The sequence below is a fragment of the Mesocricetus auratus genome, unplaced genomic scaffold, assembly GCF_017639785.1.
Source record: "Mesocricetus auratus isolate SY011 unplaced genomic scaffold, BCM_Maur_2.0 Super-Scaffold_100020, whole genome shotgun sequence".
Classification (NCBI taxonomy): domain Eukaryota; kingdom Metazoa; phylum Chordata; class Mammalia; order Rodentia; family Cricetidae; genus Mesocricetus; species Mesocricetus auratus.
The window spans coordinates 40,990,930-41,018,033 of NW_024429201.1; the positions used below are offsets into that span (position 1 = coordinate 40,990,930).

Consider the following 27,104-nt stretch of genomic DNA (forward strand, 5'->3'; position numbering starts at 1 on the left):
TGTGGAGTTCTCAAGAGTGCTTCCTACTTATCTGGGGGCCCTGAGAAAGCTGGGGTGCTGCCAGGTCCTGGGCTGGCTGGTTGTTCCATTGCAGTCCTGGCTACTTGGAATTCTGGTGCCTCTGTAGACCTGGCGAGATGTGAGCAGAGTAGAGGACAAGGTTAATTTAGAAACGCATTGTTTTCATAGATCCTGGTACTGAGGGGAGGATTATAAAATGAGGGAGGAGCTTCTGAGGGGTCCCAAGATGAGGGAAAGGAGTCCCAGGACCCGAGAAGGTTTAATAATATCTGGAGTGAATCTGACCTGTTTGGGTGGGTCCAGTTCGGCTCCCTGGAACTTACAGGAATCCTTTGAGTTTGTGAAAGCATAAGTATTAGACACATTAGCAGCATATTCATGTTAAAAGCGACTTGGCTGAAAGCATTAACATGTTTTAAATTGACAGATATTTTTGGCATAATAAAAAGTACCTTAATTTTGACCTTGTAGTTATCTTATAGTGGTATAGTGTTTAGGACTCTATCAGAGTTGGACTAGTAGTTTACTAAAACTTCACTGATTAATGTGAAGACTATGAACAGCAGCATAATGAAAGAGAGAGGTCTGGAGCATGTTTCATTCTTTTGAATGACTCAGCTCACTTTATTTGTCATCACTGAAGCCTGTTTATCCCCAGACTTCATAACTTTAATTCATACACCTTACATTACCTTCTTCACATAGATAAACCTTAAAATACCTGTTCCTGAAATCTGTTTTGTGACAGTTGGAGCTTTGGCTGTTGCTTTAAGCTGGCAAAGCTTCCAGTCGTCAAAAGCATCAGAGTTCTTGAAAAGGATAAGATTTTGCCTGAGTTAATTATTAGAGAATGAGAGAGACTTGCTAGCTGACTGCATGTACAGCCACTTCCAAAGTACTCCATAACTGTGGAGGGCGGGGGCTTTAAGGACAACTGCCTTCTGCTGATAGTGTGGAACCTGTGGATTAGGAACTTTAGGAAGACTTGCCTACTGTTGGCCCAAGCAACATGGAGAAAGTCGATTCCATTGTCCTCTTGTCCACAGTCCGAAGAGTCCTTTGCAGCAGTTGAGGTTAAAAGCAGGATTGCTCAGTGGCTAGCGCTACCACTCTTGTGGGTGGAGTTTCTTCAGTGCCCACCAGTCTTCTTGAAGGAAATGGGGTGGGGCCAGCAGCTGGCCTGTCTCTCAGTTATAAAAAGCTTTTTAATAAAACATTTTAAATGTCATATTCTCTGGATCTCTGAACATTCGAGGACTGTCTATCTTTTTAGTATATCTCAGCATACAAAATTTGTCTTTCATTACTTGCCTTAAGCACATAGGTGACTAGGTAAGGCTTTATTCCTGTAATTAATTTGTATGGATACAGATTAGTTGCAGGATCTGTTTGGAGAACTGGGTTGAAGCTGAGAGGCTGTGGAGGGATGTTTTTTTCAGAGCCCTCTAGCCTGACTGTAGCTGGTCTTATCTTAATAGATTAAATTGACACCTCTAACGGACAAAGAAGTAGAGAAAAATCCCCTTTTGTAATAGACGCTTAGCCTTTGTAAACAGCTGAAAGGAAGGACTGGGTGGCATAAATATTTGTTAATTTGAAATAGACCTTTATAACCTTAAATGTTTGCCACCATTTAAAGATATATAACAATTTTGAATTTAAGTTGAATTTAAGTTGCATAGAGTTAGCTTGCATTTATATATAAGTTAAATTTAAATCACATGTACAGAGGCAAGCAGATATATAAAACAGGACTGGATAAAAGTAAAAAGGGAGAACCAGCATGTAATCTCTGATTTGCACATTGTAGCAAACAGAAGGAGATTTAAAGAGACAGCAGACAGAACGGCTGCAGATGGAACAGGCAAGGCTTTTGTGTGCATAGTTGTCTGAGCCATACGCAACAGAGCCAATGAAAGAAGAAATTAGAGGCAAAAATAAAAGGCAAAATGTCAGCAGGAGCGGGCTAGACTGTCCCCTCTGCATAGGCCAAGGAAAGGGAGTGACCCATGGAGTAGGCGGGCCTACAGCTGGGCCACGTGGTCAAGATGGCTGCTTCCATAAGCATGCTCCTGTCTGCTCGCAGGAGTTAGAAAGTTTTGAGATACGATTTTGTTGGATTTTTTTCTCCATGAGTGAGGCAGAAAGATGTGTGAAACCACAGGACACCAAAGTCCAGGGGTCACAACATCCAAAAAAACCACTGTAGGTCTGAGGAATGGATGCATCATTCTATGGACAGTGCTGGGGTACAAAACCTGAGAGATTCCCTGTGGGTCTGAGGAATGACTGCATCAGTCAGGACAAAGCCCGAAAACCTCATTTGTGGGGAAAAAAAGAAAAATAAAAAACTCTGAGAGCGTGCCAAGCAGATGCTGCCCCAGGTCAGCTCACTGTGAGCTCCTGGCGTCTGCACGGAGAAGAAACTGTTGTGCCCAAGTCACACAGTCCCCAGAGACCACCAGGAAGACAGACCCACCAGACTGCAAAAGCAAGGTTTTAATTGTTCATCCACTCATGGCAGGAATCCCGTCTGACTAGCTGTCTCACAGCCTCCAGAGGGAGTGAAGGTCCCTGTCTACTGCTAGTTAAAGACAAAAGTTACAGGATGACATCAGTAGGTACGGGTTGGTTTCTGATTGGTTGACATTTGGGAACAATCAGGAGAATTTTTCAAAGTCCTGTTTTGGCATGAAATACCTGTGTGCCAATTATTTTCAATGGTGAGTGCTGAGAGGGGACATTCTGTGGTTTCTATGACATTGTCTTGTTACTTGCAGGTGGCCTGTTGTAGATAGATACCGATAGTTTTCAGAACTATAACCTGGAGACTGGAGGAGAGGTTTTGGTCCCCCCTGGAGTTTCTTCTGTGACCAAACAGTTCCCAGGAATCAAGTGTCTAGAAGGCTGGGGGGTGGGATCTGGAGTTTCTTTGTGTTCAGTTTTGGCCCTAGGCTCTGGGAGGCCAGAGGATCTGGAGTTTCCTTGTGTCAGAGGCCTTTTCTGTAGCCTGCCGTGGCTGCTAAAGCAGGGGGCTGAGTGAGGGTCTGGTCCCTTTATTTCTAAATTATTAGAAGTGAAGTCATTGAGCTTAGTTTACCCCTTTCAAAACACGGTAGAAGGGCAGCAGAGATAGGACAAACAGGAGGGTGAGAGACATTTTGAACAGGAACATAAGAGTTCTAGCGAAACAGGACATTCCCAGGTGGAAGGAGGCTCCCGCCCTGAGACAGGCTTAGCCATGACCAGAAGCTGCGGGACACCACTGTGGCAGGTGGAGAGATTTAGAATTCGGGAAGAGGAGGGAAACAGACAAGTGAAAATGAGCAGAGGCCACACTCTCAACTGTGGATCACTGGTAGAGTGTGAGGTGCCAGTAAGCGGGCACATGGTTTAATATGGTCGTAGAAGATCCAAAGCCTATACTCTCCAACGTCCCAGAGACTAAGGGAGGATCGGATATGAAAGGCAGACTGATTGTTGTGGTCCCTCAAGCACAAATCAGGGGCCAGGGTTCCCTGAGTCTGAGACACACATGGTCATCCAGTACCGGGATTTTTGATAAGGCCAAAAAGTCGAGAGACCACAGACCATCAACCCCCCACGTTCAGGGGTCCTAGTTCAGTCCTATGCTGGTTCCCCAGCTGTCAGACTGGGGTCTGTGAGCTTTCAGGGCACACTTTGTAGTCTAGGAATGCTGGAAGGTAAGGCTTTACCAGATAGTTGAGGGAGCTAAGTATGGAGAATAGAGGAGGAACTTGTGTGTCCTCCTAAAGAGTTAGATATAGGAAGTTGAAGAACGTTTTAGTCTAAGGCCATACCACCCTGAACATGCCTAATATTATCTGAAGTTTTAATTAGACATATGACAAGACTAGGTTATCAGATCTTGTAGAAATAAGGCATCCATCAGAGTGTGCAAGGAATACTATTGAGGGGAAAGAGGAGTAGAGAAGAAAAAATGTAGTAATCAATTCCTTTTGTCCAGTTAAAAGATCATGAGTTCTTAATTCTGTAGAGCATTGGACCTCAACTCTGACTGGACCTACAAATACATGTATTTAATATAGACCCTTATACCTCAAATTCAAGATCTAGCAAAATAGAGTTTCTCCTTTCTCTGCACTATGCTTTCTTGTGATTCTCATAATTCCAATGGGAAGCAGCTATCAAGTCAAAGAGACAAAGCCTCTCAGAACATTACTGTTAATTATTCCCAAGTAACGCCATGTGCTCATGGCTCATCCTTCTTTAAGGTGGGATATCTATAACTAAGCCTGCTTTAGGAGGATACAATGGCAGCTGCATAAGGACCTAGAAGAAGAGACAGCCTGGAAGTTCAGATTGCTCATAACCCCTCTTACTGTGCAGAAAGTGTGGGTCAGTAGTGGTAGCAATCTTCATTAACATCTGAGTTATGTCCAGCATGACATCTGGACTCATCTGTCTGTGCCCATTTGAGACACTGAGAGGAAGATGCCCCTCTGACCTCACATATTCTCAGACAGAAGCTGAAGAGGTGATCCTGTAGATACTGCCTCCCTTCCTCTCTCTAGTCTGCCAGCTGAGGAGAAAGCATGTGAGAGCATTAGGTTTTACTTAGATGGTAAGAGGAATTGCAACAAACTCTGGTTTAAACTCAGTGTGGCAAACTAAAACACCAACTAAAGCTAACCCAAAGAACTCTCTTGACTTTTACGGTAGGTGAAATTATTTTGACCCTTCGTGAGTTAGATCTTCTTCAGAAAACTATTGTTATATACACGGCAGACCACGGAGAGATGGCCATGGAGCACCGCCAGTTTTATAAAATGAGTATGTATGAAGCAAGTGCCCATGTTCCACTCTTGATGATGGGACCAGGAATTAAGGTCAACGTACAAGTACCAAATCTTGTTTCTCTTGTGGATATTTACCCTACAATGCTTGGTAAGTACTGTGTTTGTAGAAATATTTATTTGTAATGCTGGAGAAAAACAAACAAAGTACTCGGAATCCCACAAAATTGAGCAGCTCACTCACTCTCACTGAGATATGTGCTCTGAAAAGCAGGGGTAATGTTCCTCAGTTTCCTTTAGTCATTTTCTCTTCAAAAGAGTCACAATCAGGATATGATTATAAAATAAGACACATAAGATTTTTGGGTGCGTAAACTTATTTCACTTGTTTATATACAACATTCAACTTCCTACCACCACCCCCCTAAAATACAAGTATCTACATTATAGAATCTTCTACTCACTTTTTGTGGGGTATATTAGTTACTTTATTTACTGCTGAGACAAAGAACCATGGCCAAGGCTAGTATTAAAAGAAAGAGTTTAATTGGCTTATGTTTTCAGAGGGTGAGAGTCTGTGATGGTGGAGCAGAAGCATAGTATGGTGGCAGGAACAGCTGAGACCTTACATCTGGAACCACAACCTTGAGGCAAAGAAAGAGCACTAGGGATCACATGAGTCTTTGGAAACCTCAAAGCCTGCCTCCAGTGACACACCTCCCCCAAGAAAGCCACACCTGCTAGTCCTCCCGAAACAGTTCCAGCTGGGGCCATTGCCATTCCCTGTCTAACAGTGTGAACATCCCCCCCCAACACGTTTCCTACATGTACACTGTTTACTTTATTGCCTGCTTCATAATGTCTGCAGGGATAGGCAGAGGTCCATAGTAGTAGCATTTGGGCTGCAGTAGTAAGCTGCTTGTATTGAAGATCATAGACTCGGGACATCCTCAAACTCAGAGGAAATAATGTAAAACTATTGATTTTTAATTTAGCAGAGTAATTTAAATTCATCACTGTTCAAAACGATAATTCTGTTCTTTGGCATCATGAATTACAAAAATTGCCATTGACTTGTACATGTTGGTGAAAGGTAACTTGTTTCTCTACTTTGGAAATGGAAAAATGTGAAACACATACCTTAAAAATCAAAGCAATACGAGTTCTTATTTTCTTCCTTCTGCTACCAGGCCCTTCTATTTATTTATGTGAATGTCCTCAGCAGTGATCTAAAGCAGAGCTCTCTCCTCAGCAGTCATCTAAGGCAGAGCTCTCTCCTCAGCAGTGATCTAAAGCAGAGCTCTCTCCTCAGCAGTCATCTAAGGCAGAGCTCTCTCCTCAGCAGTGATCTAAAGCAGAGCTCTCTCCTCAGCAGTCATCTAAGGCAGAGCTCTCTCCTCAGCAGTCATCTAAGGCAGAGCTCTCTCCTCAGCAGTCATCTAAAGCAGATCTCTCTCCTCAGCAGTCATCTAAGGCAGATCTCTCTCCTCAGCAGTCATCTAAAGCAGAGCTCTCTCCTCAGCAGTCATCTAAAACAGATCTCTCTCCTCAGCAGTCATCTAAGGCAGATCTCTCTCCTCAGCAGTCATCTAAGGCAGATCTCTCTCCTCAGCAGTGATCTAAAGCAGAGCTCTCTCCTCAGCAGTGATCTGAGGCAGATCTCTCTCCTCAGCAGTCATCTAAAGCAGAGCTCTCTCCTCAGCAGTGATCTAAAGCAGAGCTCTCTCCTCAGCAGTGATCTAAAGCAGAGCTCTCTCCTCAGCGGTGATCTAAGGCAGAGCTCTCTCCTCAGCAGTGATCTAAGGCAGATCTCTCTCCTTCCTCGTTCCAGTTGTTGTTGTGTGCTTGAACATCTTTCCAGCCCTTAGAATCTGCCTCTGCTTGCTCGCTCGTCACTTGGTTTCCCTTCACTGCAGAGCAACGACCACATGTAGCTAGGTCTCGGCCACTTTCTCACTCCATGCCCAGGTCCCTGTTACTTCCTCTCATTGTGTTTTTAAAGCTTTCCTGAGCATTTCTTTGTCATATACCCTACTCTTCCTTTTCTTACCTTCATTCCGTTTTGTTGAGTATGTATGTGATTTGGAATTTCTCTACAATTTCCTCCCTTAATCTACCTCATGTAAAACTTATATTCCCAAAGTAAGGCATCTCTGCTTACTTTGTAGCATTGTCTGCTTTCCCAAGGTACAGTACTGAGGTATGCAGAAGGCACTGGAAGGGAGTAGATGTTGGGCTGATTCTTTCTCGCTGGTTCTCTCAATAGTAATGGTGTTATGGTGCGTTACCTTTGAGGAGTCGTGCACTGCGGGCTGTTCTCTTCCTACATACTGTCTCTGCATCAGCTGATTAACATGCAAGTCCCCATGCTTCTTGATTAAACATTGCTTTACATTTCCCCACATTACACATTTCATTCCTCACATTTTTATTTGTTTTCAGTTACCCTACAAGTTGTACAGTGGGGTCATATGGAAGATCTGTTTCTAGTGTTCTTGAGAAACCCCATACTGACTTCTGCAGTGGCTGGCCTTGCTTACATTCCCACCAGCAATGACACATGTCCCTTCTGCTGCTTTGTCTGTGTCCCCAATAGTGCCGCTTGTTTTCTTGAGGGCTGCCGTCCTAACTGGAGTGACATGGAATCTCAATGTAGTTTTGATTTGCATTTCTCTGATGGCCAGTTAAGTTGAACATCCTTTCATATGTTTGTTGGCAACTTACATTGCATCTTTTGAGAACTATCTTTTCATCTTATTAGTTCATTTATTAACTGGGTTGTTTAATTTTTTATTTACTTTGTTTTTTAATGGACACTGCATTGTTGAGGAACCTGTTACAGTTTGAATATGAAATGTACCTCACATACTTAAGTACTGAAGGTGTGGCCCTATCCAATGGTGCTCTCTCAGGAGGTGCTGGAATCTAGGATGTGGGCTGCCTGGAAGGCGAGGTCATTGCAGGAAGTGCCTTTGAGAGCTACGCTATGCCAGGCCCTTCCGGCCATCCTTCCTTCTGTTCCGCTGTGTGCTCTGGCTGCCATGTTACATCTGACCACAGACCACAGAAAAGGAGCACACCAGCCCCGGACTCTGTAACCATCGCTGAAGGAAGTCTTACCTCCTTACGGTTTTTCCTCACGTATTTGTCACAGTGGCAAAAAGCCAACATACACAGTAGAGTATCACTTCCACCTCACACATTGTAACAGTTCAGGGTAATTTTCAGATTTGCATATATCATAGTGTATCCACAGATGGCATTAAATGTTTTAGGTAAATATCAAATATATTGTCATCGGGAATTTTATGATATTTTTATCGATTAAAGCTACCTGAGATGGGGGATTTTCATTTACCCACCAAGCAAGGCATCTGACTATCACTCCATGGTTTATGGTACTATTAAATAAGAATTTTCCAGAAATATCTTTAAATCCATCCCTGTTCTGAAATGATTAAAGTTCCCAACAGCTGTAGGTTTTTCTCTGTAATTTGTCCTTTAAGCTAAAGGTTTACATATACCTTTATTTTTATCACCCATGAAATCTTTGATTGTAGATAGCTTCCAAGTTATATTTCACTGCAAGAATGCTAACAGAATTCTGTGTTTGTTAGGCCTGTTCAGAAATAGTAAAAGGAATAAAGTCAAAACAATTTTCTGTCCAATTCTCAAGTAAAAATTAAATTAACAGTGCTGAGGTTAGCACAGTTTACGGTGTGACATATAAGAGATTCTTCTCATCGAAACAGGAAATGCCGTGGCTATATATGATCTTGAGGTAGAGGGAGAGAATGCAGGGAAGTGTTTGTGCATAGGCCTTTCAGTAAATCACTAAATGTCCTGGTCATCAGAAGTCAGCCATTAGTAAGATGTGAACCGTGCTGTGACAACACCATGATAGTTCCTTAAGTTAGTCATATTTTTATAAATAATGAAAGCTGAGTATCCATAAAGCTCTTACAGACCTGGTAAGGAGACAGAGAGAGAGGTCTTACTAACAGTTGCCCCAAAAGACACTTCACGGCAGAAGATGTACAAGCAGCCAAGATGTGTGTGTTTATGTGAGGCTGAAGTAAATGGATCACTGTGACTCCGAGGCCAGCCTGGTCTACACAGTGAATTCCTGGCCAGTCAGGCACATAATGAGACCCTGTCTTAAAAACAAACAAAAAACTATTTAAGCAAGAATAAACATATTCTTTCAGATACACAGTTTACAAAGACTAAGAAGAAGTGGAAAATCTTCTGTTAGAAATAGCCCTTTCCTGCTGGGCGTTGGTGGCACACACCTTTAATCCCAGCCTGCGGGAGGCAGAAGCAGGTGGATCTCTGTGAGTTCGAGGCCAGCCTGATCTACAGAGAGAGTTCCAGCAGCCTCCAAAACAATACAGAGAACCCCTGTCTTGAAAACCATCCACCACCACCACCCCCAAAAAAAAAGAAAAAGAAAAAAAGTAATAGGCCTTTGCTGTTTGCTGCTAGAGTAAAAACTGGCATGAATTTTCTCAAAACAAATGTGTCCCCATTTCTTGGAAACCTGCCTACCTTCATCAAATGGACAGTAAATGTACACAGATGTGTATCTGTCGATATTATTAAAGAATTAGAAACCTGGTAAATGTCTTGTAATCATAGATTATGTTTGAAAGTGAACTGAGGTGGAAATAGACTACTTGTATTGTGTAACTGGAGTTTCTTTCCAGCCTGGTCCCACAGCTGATTAGCCCCCAGAAAATATAACCTGTTGGCTGATGGCTAGGGTTTCTTACTAATTCTCTCTCAACTATTAATTCATAACTACTAATCTATGTATTTCTACATGGCTTTATCTTACCAGAGAAATCCTGGCAAATCATATCTTCCCAGTCTCTACATGGAGTCTCTTCTTGGCGGCCTCTCTCTGCCTCCTCTCCCCAGAATTCTCATCTCAGAGCTTCGACAGTACTTCCTGCCTGGCTAGCGGCCAATCAGTGGTTTATTCATCGACTAATAAGAGAAACATATACATAAGGACATCCCCCATCAGTATTATTTAAAAGAAAGTGGTTCTAACACTGTATGAGCAAGACTTGGTTTTGTTTGAAACAATGTCCATCTAGTTTGCTATCTAAATCAGCTCATTTTTGTAGAGTAGGGGGAAATGATTACCAATTATACCAGGGTTAATAGCCCTAAGCTCTCTTTTGCTTTATTTAACATTCATTATGACCAACAAAACTCAGTTAATCCTGAAGGTTCGTGTTCCTTATATTTAATTTAGCTTTTTAAAAATGTAATTTCTCAGTGATGGAAGAATTTAAAGGAATTCCAGGAATGATTAGCTATCAAATTGGGCCCATGAGGTAGCATGTTCCACCTCACCACTGATGAATAAATAAACATATATTTTGACCAAGAAGCTTCAGAGATTTACTTTTAATTAGGAGGTTCATTTATAAATGATGATTTAGTCTTAGACCTCTCCTCGGTCCTTTTCTTGGTGGCTCAACTGTCTCAGCATCATGTTCCAGAAATCAGTTACATGGGAAGAGTATGAGGCTGACCTTAGTTCAATCCAGGGCCCATCTTCATTCTGGGGCCTAAGCACTTGCATAGACTCAAATAGGAAAAGCCTCTGTACGTTACTGATTTATTTATCTTGCACCTACGTTACTATCTGTAGTCTGTTCAGACTTAATATTCTGCGGTAGCTTTTACTTAAAAGTTTGAATTCACAGTTTCTTAATGAGACTTTGAAGAAACGTTTTTTTCCTAAAAACTACTTTATGATGAAATGTACAGAATATTTGTAGTTTATTCATCTTCACTGGTCTGTATAGTATGCAGTCATTTTATCATTGCCTAGTACTAACAGAACACTGATGTCTTCTATGCCTGGGAATTCTTTATACTATTAAAGCTGATTATTGTCCAACTATTCTTGGCAAGTTACTCTCTAAAATACTTTACTACATGCATGCTTGTAGTGCACAAGCACCTTAGAGGCCACAAAGGGGTGTCAGATGCCCCAGAACTACAGTTACAGAGTTTTGAGCCACCATGTGGGTGCTAGGGATCAAACTAGGCCCTCCAGAAGAGCAACCAGTGCTCTTAACCACCGAGATACCTCTCCACCCCAAGAAATCTACCTTTTTAACCTTTGCTTATACTGCCAAAAGAGGTGAGACGTGGCTTAAAATGGAATTGGGTGACAAATTTGCCGGACAAGTCAATATGAAATATGGGTTTTAAGCTTAAGAACTTTCTTTAATTGTTTTACCATGTTTATTTATTTCATGAGAGCCTGTGGATATGTGTGGAGCCATGTGCTGCAGTACACGTGTGGAAGTCAGAACAGTTTGTGGAAGCTGAGTCTCTTCCACTTGTGGGTCCCAGGAATGAAACTCATGCTGTCAGGCCTACTAGACCAATACCTTCACTAACTAAGCCATCTTGCTGGCTTATCAAAGTGATTTTTAAAAAGCAATTTAAGCTCAAGGGTTTTTAAGGAGATCAATGTTAAATAGGTAAGATTGGAAAACGCAGTTTTATGAGGTACAAAAACATGGATATTTAAAGTACTTATGGGAGGGAGGTATGGTAGAGAGAGGCGGGTCTCTGTCAGTTTGTGGCCAGCATGGTCTAAGTAGCAAGGGCTAGACCAGCCAAGGATGCATAGGTAAAACCCTGAAATAAAATATGTAGTATACGTAATTGACACCAGTTTTATTCTTGGTTTTGGTTTGTTTTTTGTTTTGTTGTTGTTCTTGTGTTTTTGATTTTTGAAGTCCACATGCTTCTAGTTCCTGAGTGTTGTTGGGAAGAAAAGGTATGTGTATGCAACAATGCCTGTCTATTAGTTTTATTCTGAACCTCAATTTATAAAGACTTCTACTCCAGCAATAATAGACCGCGATCTCTCGTCCAGACTCTTGCCATGGTGTCGCAGCTGTCTTCTCCCTCGTGTCTGACAGGTTATGAGTTTACTATGCACTGTTAGCCTTCATCTGTGTCAACCCTCTGCTCGGTTTTCCTAGTAATTTCCTGTGTCACCCAAGCACAAGCCCAGGTACTTTCACTGGACTTGGGAGATCAACATGGCCTCTTCCCTTTCCCAGCATCTTGTATAACACACCCTTCTTTGCTCCAGACAGCCCTTTCGGGGGCTTGGGCATTGACTGAACCAATCCGGTCCCTTACTCACAGATTTGATACATTCTGATCCACAGAAAATATCAGAGATTTGTCTGCAGACATACACAGACTCCTTAGCCTGTCCTCGGGTATCTGTTAAAATCTCACCTTGTCAGAGAGCCGTTCTGACTGCGAGATATGAAACAGCACAGATCCCTGCCCCTGAGCCGCTTACCCTCACTGTCTCCAGACCTGCTTTGCTTCCTTGCTCCTGGGTTGCCATCCGACGCACCAGCCTTTGCCCAGCTGTAGGAGAGCTCTGACGAGCAAATCAGCCTTCTGCTGTCTCTCCTACAGCTAAGATAGGGCCTGGTGTGCTGAGTAGATAAATAGTGAGCCACTCATAAATAAATGGATGAACTGTTATGAAGAGAAACAAAGTTTCTTGGTTTTCTGTACCTTTGTAGGGACATTAACAAGAAAATTCTGAATGATGTTTCTAAGTTAGATGTTATTAAGAGGCTAGCCCTGAATGATGTTTCTAAGTTAGATGTTATTAAGAGGCTAGCCCTGAATGATGTTTCTAAGTTAGACGTTGTTAAGAGGCTAGCCCTGAATGATGTTTCTAAGTTAGACGTTGTTAAGAGGCTAGCCCTGAATGATGTTTCTAAGTTAGACGTTGTTAAGAGGCTAATTGTGAGCACCTGCCAGTTGCTTGCTGCTTGCCATTCATCTCGGGATTCTCTTCTCTCCCTGTGACTCACTAGTGATGGCCAAGGCATGCACTTCCCTCATCTCGCTTCTTCCTTGTGCCTTTCTCTTGTCTTAAAATAGAATAAGGTAGAAAAGACCAGTTATTATCCACTGATTTGTTGATTGTTTAGTGGTTTGCTTAAAGCACTGCTAGTGCAACCTGTTTGCCAAACATGACTTCACTTACTCCTGGGAGCAGAGTGAACTGAAGAAGGAGCTAATGCGATGGGTTGTTGCCCCTAACGACCAGTTGACTGCAGAGCCTGTAACATCTCGGTTGCTTGTCTGCCCCACTTTGTGGCTTTAGAGGCTAAATGAGAGTGCAAACTAGACTGGCGTGGACTAAGGACGTTCAGGGGCTGTCCTGGCTCCTGTCACTGGTGACCCCTCCTCTCTTCCACTCTCGTTGGTGTCGGGTGCTGAGTCCAAGAGTCCTGCAGCACTCTCCATAAGACCAGTGCTTGAAATACATCCTCTCTTTCCTTTCTCTCATATATTAGTTCCAGCTGCAATTTCTCCCTGTGATCCCTCCACAGCCCTTCTCCCCCAGATCTGCTCCCCCTCCTTTCTCTTCATAAAAGGACAGGCCTCCTAGGGATAGCAACCAAACATGGCAGATGAAGTTACAATAAAACTAGGCACATTCCTTTATATTAAGGCTGGACAAGGCAACCCAGTAGGAGGAAAAGGGCCCCGAAGACAGACGTAAGAGTCAGAGACAGCCCTCGATTCCTCTGTCAATAGTACCACAGGAACCCCAAGCTACACAACCATAGCATATATGCAGAGGACCTAGGTCAGACCACTACAGGATCTGTGACTGTCAGTTCAGGCTCTGTGAGCCTGTATGGGCTCTACTTAGTTGGTTCTGTGGGCTATTTCCTTACAGAATCCTAAACCCTCTGCATCCTACCATTCTTCCTGGCCCTCTTCTGCAGGATTCCATGAGCTCCACCTAATGATGACTGTGTGTCTCTGCATCTGCTCCCATCAATTGCTGGAAGAATTCTCTCTGAAGACCGTTATGCTAGATACCAGTCTGGTTACATAAAACGATTGGTACAGGTTCTGTACCCCCATTACTAGGAGGCTTGGCCAGGCTCACCCTCATGGATTCCTGGGAGTTTCCATTGCCTCACCCCTGAAATGCTCCCCAATTCCACTCATCTCCCAGTACTCTCTCCCCCCACCTAATCCTTCCTGTTCCCATCCACACCCATCCCCAGTCCACCCAAGAAATTTGTTCGCTTTCCCCTTCTCAGGGAGATCTATGTGTACCCCGATTGAACCCTCCTTGTTGCTTAGACTCTCTGGGTCTGTGGATTGTAGCACAATTATCCTTTACTTTATAGCTATGAGTGAGTACATACCATGTTTGTCTTCCTGAATCTGGGTTACCCCACTCAGGATGATTTTTTCTAGTTTCATCCATTTGCCTGCAAATTTCATGAAATTGTTGTTTCGAAAAGCTGAGTAATAATCCACTGTGTAAATATACCACATTTTCCTTATCCATTCTTCAGTTGAGGGGCAGCTAGGTTGTTTCTAGGTTCTGTCTATTATGAATAAAGTTGCTATGAACATAGGTGAGCAAGTGTCCTCGTGGTGTGATTCAGCCTCCTTTGGGTACATGCCCAGGAGTGGTATAGCTGGGTTTTGAGGGGATCAATTCCCACTTTTCTGAGAAATTGCCATACTGATTTCCAAAGTAGCTGAACAAGTTTGTGCTCCCGCCAGAAATAGAGGAGTGCTCCCCCTGCTCCACATACTCTCCAGCATGAGCTGTTGCTTGTGCTTTTAATATTAGCCTTTCTCACAGATGTAAGATAGAATCTCAGAGTTATTTTGATTTGCATTTCCCTAATGGCTAAAGATGTTGGACATTTTTTTAAGGGTCTCTCAGCCATCTGAGATTCTTCTGTTGACAATTCTATTTAGATATGTACCCCATTTTTAACTGAATTATTTGCGGGATTTTTTTAAGTCTAGTTTCTTGAGTTCTTTATGTGTTTTGGAGATCAGTGCTCTGTCAGGGTTGGTGAAGATCTTTCCCATTCTGTTGGCTGCCATCTTGTCCTGTTGATAGTGTTCTTTGCCGTATAGAAGCTTTCAGTTTTATGAGGTCCCATTTGTTAATTGTCAGTCTTAATGTCTGTGCTATTGGTGTTCTGTTCAGGAAGTTGTCTCCTGTGCCCATGTGTTCAAGGCTGTTCCTCATTTTTTCATCTATCAGGTTCAGTTTATCTGGATTTATGTTGAGGTCTTTGATCCATTTAGACATGAGTTCTGTGCAGGGAGTTAGATACAGATCTATTCACATTCTTCCACACACAACATTCAGTTTGACCAGCCACCATTTGTTGAAGATTCTTTTCTTTTTCTATTTTATATTCCTGTCTTCTTTATCAAAAATCAGCTGTCTATAGGTGTATGGATTTACATCTGGGTCTTTGATTCAGTTCCATTGACTGTTTTATGCCAATACCATCAGTTGTTTTATCAACATTCTCCTTAACATTAGTGTTTGAAATGCATCCTCTTCTTAACTGATTTATTTCATGTGCTCTTATTCTGAGTATTTGACAGGTGAAAAATAATCATCAAATAACTTCAGAGCACAGGATGTACCATGTACCATTTTTGAGTTTGTTAGACATATCAACGATACATTTTTATCTGTAATAAATTCCCTGTTTTTGTTTAACTTCTGCAGTCTTTTGTAACCCTCTTTGTGTAGGCCTTCTTATTATCCCGTCAGATAACTCTAAGAGACAAACGATTCATGAAATAAAGGAATTTTCATGGATGGTGCTTCTGTGTCAGGCACTGTTCTCAAATTTAAGTTTGTTAGTTTGTTTTCACCAAAAATGAACATTTGAGATATAAGCACTCCTATTATACCTTTCTTAGAAATGAGGAAACATAGGCTAGAGAGATATGACTCAGCGGTTAAAAACACTGGCCGCTCTTCCAGAAGACCCTAGTCCAGTTGCCAGCACCCACATGACAGCTCATAAGTATCTGTAACTCCAGGTCCAGGGATCCAACACCCTCACACAGACAAATGTGCATGCACAACATGAATGCACATAAAATAAAAAATAAAGTGTTTTAAAAAAGAAAAACATGAGGAACAGTCAAGAGCTTCCTGACTCACTCCAGGTAATGTGGTTCACGGAGTGAGTCTAGACAGTTAGGCCACACACACACACACACACACACACACACACACACACACACACACACACACACACACAAATCCATGCAGGATCTCTAGTCTGCAACCCTTAATGTTGGGGAAATAGAAATGACATTCTGAGATAATTCCGATGAATTAGTTTTTTAAAAAAGCATTTTGCTTTTGTTCTGAAGATATTGCTGGCATTGCTGTACCTCAGACTCTCAGTGGATACTCTTTGTTGACACTGTCATCAGAGGCATCTGCAAATGAGCAGACACGCAAAATCCCTCGTCTGCCTTGGGTTCTCAGTGAATTCCATGGATGCAATGCAAATGCCTCCACCTACATGCTACGGACCGACCAGTGGAAGTATATCGCCTACGCTGATGGTGCTTCCGTGCAGCCTCAGCTCTTCGGTAAGCTTCCTGATACATTCTAAATGCTCAAGAGAGTCAATAACTATTTTTTAAAGTAAATGAATACCTATTGTTTCTCATACTGGGACATGCTACACTAGGTCGCCCAGTCTCATGGTTTAGAGTGTTTAGATCTAGTCTATGTTTATAAAATCCACATGTGCTCTCTAGTCTGTGACTGCTGATGGTAAAGCACATTTGATGGTTTGAGTTGTCAGGGTTCATTCATAAAAAAGGAGTAGCTGCCTCGCATATCACCACCTGAAACCAGGGACAGCTCACTGCGGCCTGATATCCAGATCTCATTCAACCATGTGTCCCGCTAAGATCTTCAAACATTTGCTCTGTTTCTCCATTACCATTCAACACCTTCTCATTACACCTAAGTTTCATTATTCTAGACGCTCTTGCAGAGTCTGTACATTCTAAAGACAGTATTTAATGTTCATCATGGCTCTGTGACTTCATATCATTCCCTTTGCTTTAGTGCTAAGGAAACTGGGGTCCCAGAAAGTCTGTTCAGAACTAGAAAGTCATAAAGCATGGGTCTAAGAACAAAAGCCCCAGCTCCCACCCTGTGAAGATGCCTTCTAACATCACTCTCTGTAAATTCATTTCTAAGCTGCATTTTTTGATTTAGAGTTTTTCTTCTCCTATGTCATCATCATCATCATCATCATCATCATCATCATTAATATTATTATTATTTGGGGGATTTAGACAGGATTTCTTTGTATAACAGCCCAGGCTGGCCTAGAACTCACTCTGTAGACCAGGCTGGCCTCAGACTCACATAGTTCTCTGCCTCTGCCTTCTGAGTGCTGAGATTAAAGGCATGTGCCACCACTGCCCAGCTAGAATGTTTCTTATCTTTTATCCCCTTTTTATACATAAAATAGGTGTTAAGGCCATTGTTAATATTTACTGCTTCCTAACTTTCCATCCTGGTTACAAATATCAGAGTTATTAACTAGAAATAATTCTTTGGTGGCCAAAGGATTACCTTCCTTAAGTTTATGAACCTGGGTTCCTGACTGCCAACAGAGCACCTCATGTACCTTCATAGACATTGCTAAATCAGATCCAAGAGCTCCTACACCGGGCCCAGCAAACCTAACCAGGTCAGAGCAGAGTTGTCCTGCCCAGTGCTACGTAATCAATGCGAAGGCTCATCTTAGATAGAGTGTTGCTAATTAAAAGATCACTATATGGCATGTGAATGCATTGCCCATCTTACACTAAGAATAAAAAATGAAAATAAATCCTAATACATTATCTGTCACATTGATATTCCAAGAAGCAATTTTAGCACATGACTACTTCATTTCTTTTCTTTCAGATCTTTCCTCAGATCCAGATGAGCTAACAAATATTGCTACAGAATTTCCAGAAATCACTTATTCTTTGGACCAGAAGCTTCGTTCTATCATAAATTACCCTAAAGTGTCTGCTTCTGTTCATCAGTACAATAGAAAGCAGTTTATCACGTGGAAACAAAGCATGGGACAAAATTACTCAACTGCTATAGCACACCTGAGGTGGCATCAGGACTGGCAGAAAGAACCATGGAAGAATGAAAACGCAATCCAACAATGGCTCGCGGCCCACCCTTCTCCAGTGGCCAAAGACAATAAGAGAACCTTTTTAAGCTATGTATGAATATGTTGATGAGTATTAAACCAAAACAGCCTTGGTAATTGCTAAGTTTACTTACTTTTAAAATATGTACTTTATCTTAACTACCAATGATCACAGAGCTACATATTTTCAAAACTGGTTACTACTAAGACCTTATTGTTGCAGACCGCAGACAATTTAATAGCAGAAGTATTTAAAGGAGAAGAGCATACATTCTTGTTTCTTTGCATAATATAGAATGTGAGCTGTTTTAACAATTGTTGGCTATTACTTATGAACCATGATGTTTCAAGACTTGGTTTTGATGAGACTCTTCCGATGTAGTTAATGTGCTAGAACTATTTAATAGGACACAGACTCTGGACATAGCTGACTTTATTTCTTTTGCTTAAGAAAAAAATGTGCAAAAGGTAAAACGTGAAACTCCTTCCTTTCCCATCCAGCTCTCTCCAAAAGCAACTACAACCACCTAGTTTGTATCCTTTTCTAGACAATAAAATGAGTATATTCTTTACACACAACAGGCAGGCACACACACAGCTGATAATATGCTGTGTAATGTTTCTTCTTGAATATTGTTCTGGCTTTTCAACTAAAACAGATGCAGAGAAGTGAGATTACAGAGTCAAGAATCTATAAAATTTGTGTGTATTTTCCCAAGTTGTTTCTAAAGAAGTTGTAGTATTTGACATTCTCACAGGACTGCATGCTTACACATCCCAGCCCAATAGGTAGCAAATATTTCATCGTTGTTTGTTGTGAGTACTGACAGTGTTCCATAGATCCAATAGCCATTAGTATTTACACCAAGATGACCCTTTCTATGTCTGCTGTTGGCCATTTTCTCTATTGGTTGTTAGCCTGTTTTTCCACGCATGATTTAGATATTTGCCTTTTGGAGAATAAAAGAAAAAAGGGCTGGAGAGGTGGCTCAGGGATTAAGAGCACTTGCTGTCTACCAGAGGACTCAGATTCAATTACGGGCATCCACATAGTAGCTCACAACTACTCCAGTTCAGGGATCCAATGCCCTCTTCTGGCCTCCAGGGGCACCAAGCACACATGTAGACATAAATGCAGCCAAAACATTCATGCACATAAAATTTAAAAGTAACAAACAAACAAACGTTTCTTAAAACACTGGAAATAATATTTTCTTTGTAATTTGTCCTTTGATAATGACCTGAGATTTTTTTAACATGTAGAAATTTGTATTTTCTTGTAACATTTATAAATCTTTGTACCATACAAATATTACAATTTTTAAATTAAAATATTCTTTAAAATGTTTATGAGTCTTTGCTTTCTGGCTTTGTTTTGTGTCCTATTTAGAATGTTCTTCTCTCTGATGTTCATAAAGTTTTATTTGTAACCCTTAGATCTTTGATCCATGTAGAATAATGTACATATTAAAGATCTAACTTTAGGGGGTTTTCTTCAGTTTTATTAAATTGCTAAACTATTGGCCTTTTGTTACATGATATGTCCTCTCCACTTCTTTATATAACATCTTGGTTTGAATGCATTGTCTTTTCCTCCACTGATTTGAGTATATCAGTCCCATTCACCAGTATGTCCTTTCCAAAGGCTCTGCTCCCTGCTGGATTGCCCTTTTAATCCGGTTCTCAGTGCCTCACTGAACTAGTCTCTTTTTGCCCTGGCTACTCTTGCTTCATTTTTCCATTTGCTAGTTATCGCAATGGAAACTTTTTTTTCTTTTTTTTTTGGGGGGGGTGCAGTTCCAACACAGGTTTCTCTGTGTAGTCCTGGCTGTCCTGGAACTCACTCTGTAGATCAGGCTTGGCCTCTAACTCAGAGATCTGCCTGCCTCTGCCTCCTGACTGCTAGGATCAAAGGCATGTGCCACCCCACCACGGCAGTTTAGTAAATTCTTAATGTTGACTTGGAGGGCCTGAGGTCCTTTTAAAGACACCATTAATTTGTATCCTAATTTAGAGAGAATTAAGTTCTTGATGACAATTGTTCTGAAGAATATAGTCTACTTTTTCTCGTTGTTTACACCTTGGCATACACGAGACCCTGTCTAAAAAGGAAAAGTACCACCCATTCACAAGGGCTGCTGAGTTGTTTATTAATCCCTCTGACCAGTGGTCGCAATGGGAAGCTGCTGTGAATTCATTCCTAGTTGTTACATTGTTTATTCTCAAGACTGCTCAAGACCTGAGTTTAAGGCAACAGAAAGTCCCTATTAGTGGGCCAGTGACTACCCTGAGTATTCAGGATCCTAGTGTAGCCCTGAGCCTTTCACAGGGTTGGCTTTTAAACACAAAACCATGTCCTGGGGTGACATACTTCAGTTAACAGGAACAGTTAGCCGGAAACAGAACTACGGAGGTCAAAAGGCAAGGTTAGTACACTTTCCCAGAGCTGTGGACTTTGATGGAATAGGTCTTCGTCTGCATCTTGGCGGGTGGTGCTGTCTACTGCTGAGTTTTTCAGCCTGTAGGCACTTCCATCATGGAGTGGGATGAGCTAAGGTCCGAGCCTGATACGGTTTCTACTTCAATGCACGCACCTTCCTTTTTGTCTTTTTTTCTGTATATGCGGACTCTATGTATTTGTTGTGTATTGAACTCCTTTACTCTTTGCAATAGCTTTTCCTTTTTAATTTAAAGTTTATTGTTTATTATTGTTGACATGTGTGTAATATCTGTGGCCAGAGAACACCACTGTGTGTTAGGTTCTGTCTCCCACTTTGACATGGGGTCTAGGGATGGGTCTCCATCATAAGGCTTTCCCAGAAAACACTTGTCCACCCACTGAACACTCCTGGCCTGCAGCACCTTTTCAGGTGATACCTTGTGTTTTCCAAGTGCAGGGCTTGTCTGCAAACAATAGTTTTACATAGCAAATGCATTTACAAACCATATATGAAAGCTTTCTTCATAGTTTCATAGCCCTTTCCTTTATTTTACTAGCTCAGTGGGTTTATATTAACTTATATTTGCAGTCATTTATAAATTTCTGAGACATTCCACTAATAGGTGTCTATTTTATATTTACAAATGAAATATACCTTAATATGATCTCAAAAATATCTTAATGTGACATAAAGGTTCAATAATGTCTCCTGATTAAGACTAACGAGTATCTACTAGCTCATATGGAGGTTCACATGCTAATTACATGAGCAAAAATAATAGAACAATAGCTTGGAGATTTACGCTCCTGTGTGTAAGTGCAATTCATTTCATTCTCCTCAGACCCTTCAAGACACAGCATTAAACATTTGTCAAGCAGCTGTGTGGAGTGGGCACACCTTTGATCCCAGTGTTTGGTGGACAAACTCAAGCAGATGTCTGACTTTGAGGCCTTTCTGCTCTGCAGACAGGACAGTCATTGAAAGACCCCGGCCCAGCACAGGTGGCTGAGGCCTATGGAAAATTCCTTTCCCCCACAGCTCAGCCGAAGAGTCATTTTTGATCAGAAGGAAGCTCAGCTCAAGGTCTTTACAGCTGAATAGTCACTACTATCTCTGTCCAGGCAGGACACAGGTGTCTGCTATCTACATAGCGTCTGCATAGCCAGCCCAGCAAGACTGGGCAGGCACAGAGACCTATTGTTCCTCAGATAGGGCCAAGGCCGAGACTTGAGTTCTGAGAGAAACCTCAATAGCCCTCATTCTGAGCCCCCCGGCCTCATTTATATTGTCCAATCAGGGTCCTGTAACTAGGCTTCTTGCTTCTGTACTCCGCTTTTTGCTATAAAAGGACCCCTGAGTCCCCAGCTCGGGGCGCTCAGCCCCCCAAGACTGAGACGCCCGGGTACCCGTGTGTAAATAAAGCCTCTTGCTGTTTGCATCCAAGGTCGTGTCTCGGTGTTCCTTGGGTTCGTGTCTCCCTCCCCGTGAAAGTCCCCCGACTGGGGTCTTTCATTTGGTGCATTGGCCGGGAAGTTGAGACCCCGCCCAGGGACCACCGACCCACTTCTGGGAGGTAAGAATTGTCCGGACTAAATTTCTGTTGTTTCTGTTGTCTGCTGTCTGTCTATGCCTGTTATTCTCTCGCGCCTGCGTTTGTAGTATACAGCTGTATGCATTTGTAAGCTTCAGGAGACATCCTGGTAGCGTTTGGAGTACTCTGTTGTTTGGGGCCCCGTTTGTATTTGGAGTACTCATTTGTAGGGGTGGATGTCAATCTGCCCCGTTTGTATTTGGAGTTCTTAGGAACCGTTTGTTTGGGATAGATGCCTAGGAATCTGCCCCGTCTGTTTGGAGCACCTCCACTGACAGAGGGATTTTCTATCCTGGTAGGGGACGAGGCGGGAGGCCCCGACCTCGAGCCCAACTGAAGTTTTGCTTTCGACTTTACGCCGAAGCCGCGCAGCGAAAATCTGTTCGTTTTTGTTTCTTGTTTGTTTGTTTGTCTTAGTCATCACTCTCGAGAAGATGGGCCAGAAAGTTACCACTCCGCTCAGTTTGACCATTTCACATTGGCCACAGGTTCAGGAGTATGCTCGTAACCGGACTGTCGATGTGCGCAAGAAGGAATGGATCACCTTTTGCTCTTCCGAGTGGCCAGCTTTAAATGTTGGCTGGCCCCGGGATGGCACCTTTAACTCCCAAATTATCTTCCAGGTGAAAGAGAAAGTGATGGATCCTGGGCCCCACGGCCGCCCGGACCAAGTGCCCTACATAGTCACCTGGGAAGCGTTAGTTCATAACCCTCCTGCCTGGGTGCGTCCCTTTGTGCACCCCGGAGGGTCCCCCTCTCCCTCTTCCCTAACCCCCGCCAATTCCAACCCATCCGCACCCCCCCCTTCCGCCCCCTTTGACCCCCTCCCCGTATCCTCAGTCCTCCCACTCTGGCCTGTACCCCACCGTAACTAAGCAGAAAGAGAAAAAAGGAGACCCCAAAGTCCTCCCTCCAGAAGACGGTCTCCTATTGGATCTACTGACGGAGGAACCCCCACCGTACCAGGCTCCTCCAGCAGGTCAACCGGTGGCAGCTGAGGCCGCAGCGGCAGCTGAGGCCCAACCTTCGCCTCCCACTGACCCGGAGCCCTCACCTATGGCCTCTAGACTGCGAGGCCGCAGGGAGCAGCCCGCTCCAGATTCCACTGCCCTGCCCCTCCGGACGGGCCATGATGGCCAATTACAGTATTGGCCGTTTTCTGCCTCTGATCTTTATAACTGGAAAAATAATAACCCCTCCTTTTCAGCAGATCCTGTGAGACTGACTGATTTATTGGAGTCGGTACTTACTACCCACCAGCCCACCTGGGACGATTGCCAACAGCTCTTACAGGTTCTCCTCACTTCGGAGGAAAAACAACGGGTCCTTCTTGAAGCCCGGAAGAATGTTCTCGGGGCAAATGGACAACCTACGCAGCTCCCAAATGAAATTGATGCTGCCTTTCCCCTTGACCGCCCAGATTGGGACTTCACCACTGAGGCAGGTAGGACCCATCTGCGTCTTTATCGCCAGTTGCTTGTAGCGGGTCTCCGAGGGGCAGGGAAACGCCCTACCAATTTGGCCCAGGTAAGACAGATTGTTCAGAAGGCAGAGGAATCCCCAGCTGCATTTTTAGAGAGGCTTAAGGAAGCTTACAGAATGTATACTCCATATGACCCTGAGGACCCCGGGCAAACTACTAGCCTGACCATGTCCTTCATTTGGCAGTCGGCCGCTGACATTAGAAACAAATTGCAGCGGCTAGAGAATTTACAGGGGTATACACTACCAGATGTATTAAAAGAGGCGGAGCGCATCTTTAATAAGAGAGAAACACAGGAAGAAAGGGAAGAGAGATGGAGAAAAGAGGACCAAGAAAGGGCAGAACGTCAGAGACAGGAAATGGAAGAGAGGGACGAGAAGCGTAATAGAGAGATGACTAAACTGTTGGCCACAGTAGTCGCAGAGCAGAGACAGGATAGACAGAGAGAGGGACAAAGGGGGCCTCGCCTAGAGAGAGACCAATGTGCATATTGCAAGGAGAGAGGACACTGGGCTAGAGAATGTCCCAGGAACAAGAAACAAAGAAGGACATTTCAAAGGCCAAAACCCCGTTCTCAGACCTCTGACCTCCTGAGCCTCGAAGATTAGGGAGGTCAGGGCCAGGAGCCCCCCCCTGAGCCCCGGATAACCATACCAGTAGGGGGGCGCCCGGTCACCTTCCTGGTCGACACGGGGCTCAACACTCTGTTCTAAATCGGTCACCCGGCCCCCTGAGCCGACGAACTGCCTGGGTACAAGGAGCTACCGGTGGGAAGCAATATCGATGGACCACGGACCGCCAGCTCCACCTAGCGACCGGTAAGGTGATGCACTCCTTTTTACATGTTCCTGACTGTCCATACCCCCTCCTGGGTCGAGACCTCCTAACGAAGTTAAAGGCTCAAGTACATTTCGAGAAAGCCAACATAAGAGTCACGGGGCCAGAAGGGGCCCCACTCACGGTGCTGACCATAGCCTTAGAAGAGGAATATAGAATACATGAACCCAAGGATGACTCTTTTAAGGTCGAGGACCGCTGGTTGACTGACTTTCCCCAGTCCTGGGCAGAGACTGGAGGAATGGGATTAGCCCTCCAGCAGGCTCCCATCATAGTCCATTTAAAAGCATCTGCTCTCCCGGCCTCAATTAAACAATATCCCATGTCCCGGGAGGCCCGCGATGGAATCAAACCTCACATTAAGAGGCTACTGGAGCAGGGCATTCTAACCCCCTGCCGGTCCCCCTGGAACACTCCCCTGTTGCCAGTCAAAAAGCCCGGAACCAATGACTATAGGCCGGTCCAGGACCTCCGGGAGGTCAATAAGCGGGTTGAGGACATACACCCCACGGTCCCCAATCCCTATAACCTCCTGAGTGGACTGCCACCTGACTATATTTGGTACTCAGTCCTGGATTTAAAGGATGCCTTCTTCTGCTTGCGGTTACACAAAGACAGTCAGCCACTGTTTGCCTTTGAATGGCAGGATGCAGACTTGGGAATCTCGGGACAACTTACATGGACTAGGTTGCCCCAAGGGTTCAAAAATAGCCCCACCCTCTTTGATGAGGCCTTGCATCAGGATTTGGCCGGATTTAGAGTCCACAACCCTGAGATCATCCTCTTACAATATGTGGATGACATCCTGATAGCCACCAAAACAGAGGAAGAATGCCTTAGGGGGACAGAAGCTCTCTTAAAGACTTTAGGAGACTTGGGGTACAGGGCCTCTGCCAAAAAGGCCCAAATCTGCCGGACCCAGGTCACCTACTTGGGGTACAAAATCCAGGATGGAAAACGTTGGCTAACAGAAGCCCGCAAACAGGCCATACTTGACATCCCTCCTCCCAAGACCCCCCGAAAACTGCGGGAATTCTTGGGAACAGCAGGTTTCTGTAGACTGTGGATCCCCGGGTTCGCGGAAATGGCAGCCCCCTGTACCCCCTCACCAAGACGGGGGCTACTTTTGACTGGGGGGAGAGCCAGGAGAAAGCCTTCATGAACATCAAGAAGGCTCTGCTCTGCTCCCCAGCTCTGGGGTTACCTGACCTGACTAAACCCTTTGACTTATTCATGGCTGAGCAAGAGGGTTATGCGAAGGGGTCCTAACTCAAAAACTTGGGCCCTGGAGACGACCGGTTGCCTACCTATCTAAGAGATTAGACCCCGTAGCGTCAGGATGGCCCCCATGTCTCCGCATGATCGCCGCCACCACAGTTCTCATAAAGGACTCTCACAAATTGACTTTGGGACAGCCTTTGACTATCTATGCCCCCATGCTATGGAGGCGGTCATCAGACAGCCACCGGGCCGCTGGCTCACCAATGCCAGGATGACTCATTACCAGACTCTGTTGCTGGACAAGGACCGAATTCACTTCGGGGCTCCGGTGACCCTGAACCCCGCCTCGTTACTTCCCCTCCCGGGGAAGCAGAGACTCATGACTGCTTGCAGGTCCTGGCTGAAGTCCATGGGACGAGAGCTGACCTCACGGATCAACCCCTTCCCAACCCTGACCTTGTCTGGTTCACGGACGGAAGCAGCTTTGTACATCAAGGGGAGCGGAAAGCAGGTGCTGCAGTGACAACTGAGTCAGAAACAATTTGGGCCGAGGCCCTGCCGCCAGGAACATCGGCTCAACGAGCAGAACTGATTGCCTTGACACAGGCCCTGAGACTGGCAGAAGGTAAGAAACTCACTGTCTATACAGACAGCCGCTACGCTTTGCCACCGCTCACATCCATGGTGAAATTTATAGGCGAAGGGGGCTATTGACCTCAGAGGGCAGAGATATTAAAAACAAAAAGGAAATCCTGGCCCTTTTAGAGGCTCTGCACCTGCCAACCGCCCTCAGTATTATACATTGCCCAGGGCATCAGAAAGGTGACAGTCCAGTCGCCCGGGGAAACCGGAGGGCAGACCTGGCTGCCCGGGAGGCTGCCCTGGCTTTGGAAAGCAGCAGTCACCTCCTCCAGGCAGCTGTAGTCCCTGTAACTAATGAGGCTTCCGAGAAGACCTCCCCGTCATGGGACTATGAGATAAAAGATATCAAAGCCATGAAAAGACTGGGGGCGACCCGAGTACATGATGGTCTCTGGACCTACCAAGGAAAAACTGTCCTTCCCCGCCTAATGACTAGATATTTGGTTAACAGCCTACACAAACTCACTCATTTGAGCTCCAGGAAAATGAGAGAACTGTTAGCCCGGGAAGAAAATACTCGCTACCTGTTGGGAATAGAAGAAATACTAAAACAAGTGACTGAGCAATGTGATGCCTGCGCCCGCGTCAATATGACCAGGCTAAAGCTACCCATGGGGACTCGAGCTCGTGGGCACCGGCCTGGGGTGCATTGGGAAATAGATTTCACAGAAATCAGACCAGGAAAATATGGATACAAGTACCTCCTGGTTTTTGTTGACACCTTCTCGGGATGGACTGAAGCCTACCCCACCAAGCACGAGACGGCAAAGGTGGTCACCAAGAAACTTCTTGAAGAAATCTTCCCCGTTATGGAATGCCACAGGTATTGGGGACAGACAACGGGCCTGCCTTTGTTTCTCAGGTAAGTCAGTCTGTGGCCACCTTGTTGGGGATTGATTGGAAATTACATTGTGCTTATCGACCCCAAAGTTCAGGGCAGGTAGAGCGTATGAATAGAACCATTAAGGAGACTATAACTAAATTATCGCTGGCAGCTGGCACTAAAGATTGGGTCCTCTTGCTCCCCCTTGCCCTCTATCGTGC

The 27,104-nt window shown here is 44.1% G+C and overlaps 1 protein-coding gene across 7 annotated transcripts in view; it reads left to right on the forward strand.

Moving 5' to 3' along the window:
- Window positions 1–17,962, forward strand: part of Arsk (arylsulfatase family member K) — a 37,290-nt gene extending 19,328 nt beyond the window's left edge. For 6 of the 7 annotated variants that reach the window (XM_040729061.1, XM_005065522.4, XM_021223604.2 and 3 more), the window contains 3 exons: window positions 4,726–4,950; window positions 16,041–16,265; window positions 17,605–17,962. In XM_040729061.1, coding sequence (XP_040584995.1) covers window positions 4,726–4,950; window positions 16,041–16,265; window positions 17,605–17,924 — 770 coding nt within the window. In that variant the 3' untranslated portion in view covers window positions 17,925–17,962. Of the gene's footprint in view, window positions 1–4,725; window positions 4,951–9,639; window positions 10,720–16,040; window positions 16,266–17,604 lie in introns of those variants that run through there. The other variant, XM_040729062.1, reaches the window with a different exon arrangement.
- The last annotated feature ends 9,142 nt before the right edge of the window (window positions 17,963–27,104 follow it).